Source organism: Seriola dumerili, unplaced genomic scaffold (genome assembly GCF_002260705.1).
Source record: "Seriola dumerili isolate Sdu_G_001 unplaced genomic scaffold, Sdu_1.0 BDQW01000226.1, whole genome shotgun sequence".
NCBI classification, from domain to species: Eukaryota; Metazoa; Chordata; class Actinopteri; order Carangiformes; family Carangidae; genus Seriola; species Seriola dumerili.
The window spans coordinates 2,382,402-2,387,090 of record NW_019174481.1 but is presented as its reverse complement, the minus strand read 5'-3'; the positions used below and the strand labels follow the sequence as shown (position 1 = coordinate 2,387,090).

The window sequence follows — 4,689 nt, the reverse complement described above, 5'->3', positions numbered from 1 at the left end:
TCCATCTATAATGGTTTTGCTCACCCTTCTTAGACTTACATGTTTTTCTGAGCTCCATCTTCACATTTTCCATGGGAAACGCATATGTGATTGTGTTCACATAAGCGTTGTCATTCAGCTTTGGATTCATTGGCGCCCTCTAGTCAACAGCTCTGTGTACATCAACTGATCCCAGCTTTCATACATTCAGTGTGAAACATTGCAGCCAAAGTCAAGTCAGTCACTGAGATTACATTTTTCTCTATTCTGATGTTTGATTTGATCATTACCTGATGCTCCAGACCTGTAGCTGCATGACTTCATGCATTGCACTGCTGCCACACGATTGGCCGATTGGATAATTGCATGAATAAGCAGGTGTGCAGGGGTTCCTGTTAAAAATTCTCAGGTTTTTCAGGTGCAAATAAATAAAATTTGCTTTGTTTTACTAATGTTTGCAAATTAGCACTAAGCAAAGTATGTCTGAGGCTGGGGAATGTCATTAGTCCTTCAGGTATGTTGCCTTAAACCAAAGTGTTGAACAAATTAATAAATAATAAATTTTGACTTGATCAGGGTTCCTACACATTTTCCATTTCAAATTTCTGTTTTTGCTCTGTCATGATTGGATATTGAGTGGAATGATGAGGGAAGAGAGGCGGCAACATAAAATGTGAAAAACACTGGTCTGAACTCAGTGTGTGTTGCCAAAGGATTGTAGTTAGGTACTGTAGTCCATAACAATCAATTAACACCAAAGCCAGACAAGTGTGAAAATCAAATGCAAACACGATGATATTATCAAAATAGATTTTATTCTAGACCTTGAGATCTGAGTGATTTTACAACAGTCAGATCAGGAGGCTGCAGACCAGCAACCATGTGAGTGAGAGAGAAAGAGAGTACAACATAGGTGAGGGCAAAGACAACACAAAAAAAAAATCTGCAAATTGGTATTTACATGTTCTGTGTTATAATACATCAACAATTAAATCCAAATTTTATATTTTTGTTCATTTTGAGTACATAGCTACAAATAAATCAGAATTACAAAAGTTTTGAGAAGTACAAAACCTTCAAGGGCTCTCCGACATAGCAAAGATAGAGTCAACATTAGTACTTTCGGTAGGAACAAAAAATAGCAAACACGCTTGACTGCAGTGTAAAAAGCTTATCATCTAAAAACAAACCATTATAAAATACCATTCCACTGTCATAGACATCATTTGAAATAGTGTCTTTGTGGTACAGTCCAATCACTGCTGACTGCATTAAAGCAAACTTCAAAATAGTCTATAGCTTCAGTACAAAAATTTTTTTTTTTTTTTCTTTTTTAAAAACGAGCAACATTCTGAACAAAATCTCTGAAACTTCTGACTGTGTGTGTGTGTGTGTCTGTGTGTGTGTGTCTGTGTGTGTGTCTGTGTGTGTGTCTGTGTCTGTGTCAAGCCGTTAGATGTTAGTTATGGCTATGAGATGAAGTTGGCTTGGTTCGTCTAACCTTGAGGAGTTGAGACAAGACACCTTTCCCCCCTCGTCTCCCCACTGGAACACTTCACGCCACACGTTCTGCATCAATTCTGATTCATCGTTAAGAGCATTTTCAACATTAGGTGTGTCTATGATGACTTGAATAAACACACCTCCGTTTCTCCATTTTTAGCCTAAAGTGCAGAGAAAAAAGACCCTTCAAAGGGCTGCTCTTCTTTTTGTTTTTAATTCGCTATGACTGTTTAATGGTATTTTATAAAAACCATTCCTCATGGTCACGACCCCTGGTGATGCACAAAAACATCACATACTGTAGTTCAAGCGTCTTCAAAAAGTTACTTTAAAATCCACCCTCAGCACACAAGTGGCATACAAAAGAATCCCCTGTGATAGCACAGATATATATTTATATATATATATATATTATATGCAGATACCATGTTACATGAAGTCATATGCTGCGAGTCTGCTCTGTAACAACAAGCATAGACTTGCCTCAAAACAGCAAGTCTGAACACTACAAACAAAAGCGCCGTCTATCCGTGCATAGGCCTGAACACAGCCTGTCTCCAGAGAGTGTGTATGTGTGTTAATGCTGGGCAACAACAGCAAACCAAAGCAAGGACTGTAGTGTGTACTTAGGTCAACACTGGATACGAAAGCTGCACACGTTACAGAGTGAAAGTTTTAAGCTGACTCGTGGTTGTGAAGGTCTGCTCAACATGACCAACTGATGTGAAGTGTGCAGTTTTCGATTCACTGTCTCAGTCGTGATGTGAGCGAATGTTGAGTTGTGTTTACGAAGGTGCGATCCAAAACCCTGTGCCTGCAGAGGGAGTGGCACTCCACATGATGTCCTGATGTTTAATGACCAAGCACAATTAGACCAACTTAGTCTGATTATCATTAAGCATTGGATACAAGCACAATTATGACTATTAATTGTTTACGTCAGATGGATTCAAGCCGTTATGGGCTTGTTTTCCCATATCTCTCTCGCCCTCTCTCTCTCTCTTTCCCCACAGAAGCTGCATTGACGCCAGAAAGCAAGCTATTGCTGTGCCACGTTACCTCACTACTGACACAAAAGCATGGCCGTCTACTCGTAAGCTTAGGACGCAGGTCCAGGACGAGCTCAGTTTCAATGACAGGAACCTCAAGCTGACTGCACATTAACTGTCTTTCTGCCCAGCACGCTGTTAGAACATGAGATTGACATGGAGTTTAACAGCTACACAGATTATCTCTCAGCCTGGAGGTTTTGAATTCTTTAGAGCTCTATATTAACCTGATGAATTGTGAAAACCTGAAAACCATTTCTGAGGATAAAAGTTGCAAAAACAAAGGACAGTTCACCCTTTGATTAACTGCTTTAGACTTTGTTAAAAATGGCAAATGGAGCAAATCTATTCGATAAAAATAGTTGACAAAATTATAAACCACTTCATCTTCTGAGCTATACATCTGCATTTTTGAACCTTGAAGAGTGCCAAGAAAAAAGATGAATGGATCTCCCAATGAACAGCTTCGAATACCAATTGTAAAAGACAAACAACTCTCAACCCCCCCTCCCTTCTCTCCCAACCCACATGTAATATAAAACCTACAGTAAAATCCAAATTCAAAACAACAATGTCCACAGGACACCAGATGCTGACATATGCAATATGCACACACCAACAGAGAACAAAAATCTTTATAAATCTGGTACAAAGGATAAAAAGAGGAAAGCAAGAAGAATCCTGGTGTTTTGGTTTGTGTGTGATGGGTCCAACAAGGTCATACTGAGTGTACAAACTGCAGGTTTCTCCCTGCAGGTCTGTGAGAGCAACGCAAGTGTCCATACACACCTGTCAGACAGGTACATAATGACTGTATGTAGCGAAGGTGTGGTCCTTGTGTGTACATGAGGAGGAGGGGGGAGGCTCTGTTTGGCTGTAATGGTGGGCCATGGCATCTGATGGGACTACAGCAGTGTGGCGGACAGGCAGGGACAGTCAGTCATTTTGGCTATGTACACATTCGTAGTCGGTCCATGGCTCCCGCAGACGAGCGTCATTTCCTCAGGTCTAATACACAAACCTGAAAAAACAGGAATTAGCAGACAGTTAGAAACAACGCTACTGTTTCTACCACGTCAGACCTCTAACTGACACAGACAGGAGGTTTCATTTATCATCAGTAACTTCAGATATTAGTTCCTTTTTTTTTTTAAGACAAAAAGTTTCTACTAGGTTTTGTTTGGATTTTTTTTAGTTGCATGTAAATTAAAATTCATTGTTAATACAGTTAGTGTGAATGAAAGCCAGACAATTACTGTGTCAAGCACACACAAACATGACAGGCACCTGATGGAAAATGCATTCTGTCAAAGCAGACAAGCCGATCATAAAAGATTTCATGTTGTGACTTGGTTAGGGCAAACAATTGATTAAAAGTAAAGTTTGAACACCTGCTTTGTGTCCAGAAGTGTAGAAATTGGACAATAACATGATGCATATTCAGAGCCTTTATCCAGTATTTTGCAGAACCTCCAGTGGCAGGCATTTCAGTGTCAAGTCAGTTAGGCTGAAAAGCATCAATGAACTGAGATTTCCTGGTTTCTGAGCAGATTTCCAATAGGGTCAGATTTTGGCTCAGCAACTTAATGACATTCAGATGCTTGTTCCCAAACCACCTCGGTGTGTCTTGTCTATCTGCTGTAGTGCTGCAGTGCAGACTCTGAAACTTTCTTCAAGGGTCTCTGTATATAATGCTCTTATCCTGGACAGTCTCCCAGTACCTGTGGCTAACAGTGTGTTTTTTTTTTTTGTTGTTTTTTTAAGCACTTCCTTTTAGTGTTACTTGGCTAACAACCAGGTGGCTGCAGTATCCCTTTAACTGTGTAGATACTTCTGTCTAGCAATCCACCAGAAACGCCTGACTGATGGGGTGTTGCTGTCATCTCCCTGATCACAGCACTTCTTGCACGGCTACTAAATGCACTCCCCAGGTTGATGCTGCAAAACTGGTCCATGTCCAAGGTTTTATGGAGCATTCCTGGGAGACTGGTTTGTACCAGTTTGGAAACCTTTGATTGAGCTCAGTATGCTAGATCATTGTGGGGCATTACCATGTAGAAAGATAGCCCCAAAATAAATGAGTGCATTTGATTATTAGCATTATTATTGATAAAAATACTACTTAATTTCAGACTAAAACTCTAAAACAAAAAGTGTG

The 4,689-nt window shown here is 40.0% G+C and overlaps 1 protein-coding gene across 3 annotated transcripts in view; it reads right to left on the bottom strand.

Moving 5' to 3' along the window:
- Nucleotides 1-775: 775 nt before the first annotated feature.
- Nucleotides 776-4,689, bottom strand: part of LOC111228960 (F-box-like/WD repeat-containing protein TBL1XR1) — a 29,292-nt gene continuing 25,378 nt past the window's right edge. For all 3 annotated transcript variants that reach the window (XM_022755086.1, XM_022755085.1, XM_022755083.1), the window contains exon 16: nt 776-3,552. In XM_022755086.1, coding sequence (XP_022610807.1) covers nt 3,526-3,552 — 27 coding nt within the window. In that variant the 3' untranslated portion in view covers nt 776-3,525. The remainder of the gene's footprint in view (nt 3,553-4,689) is intronic.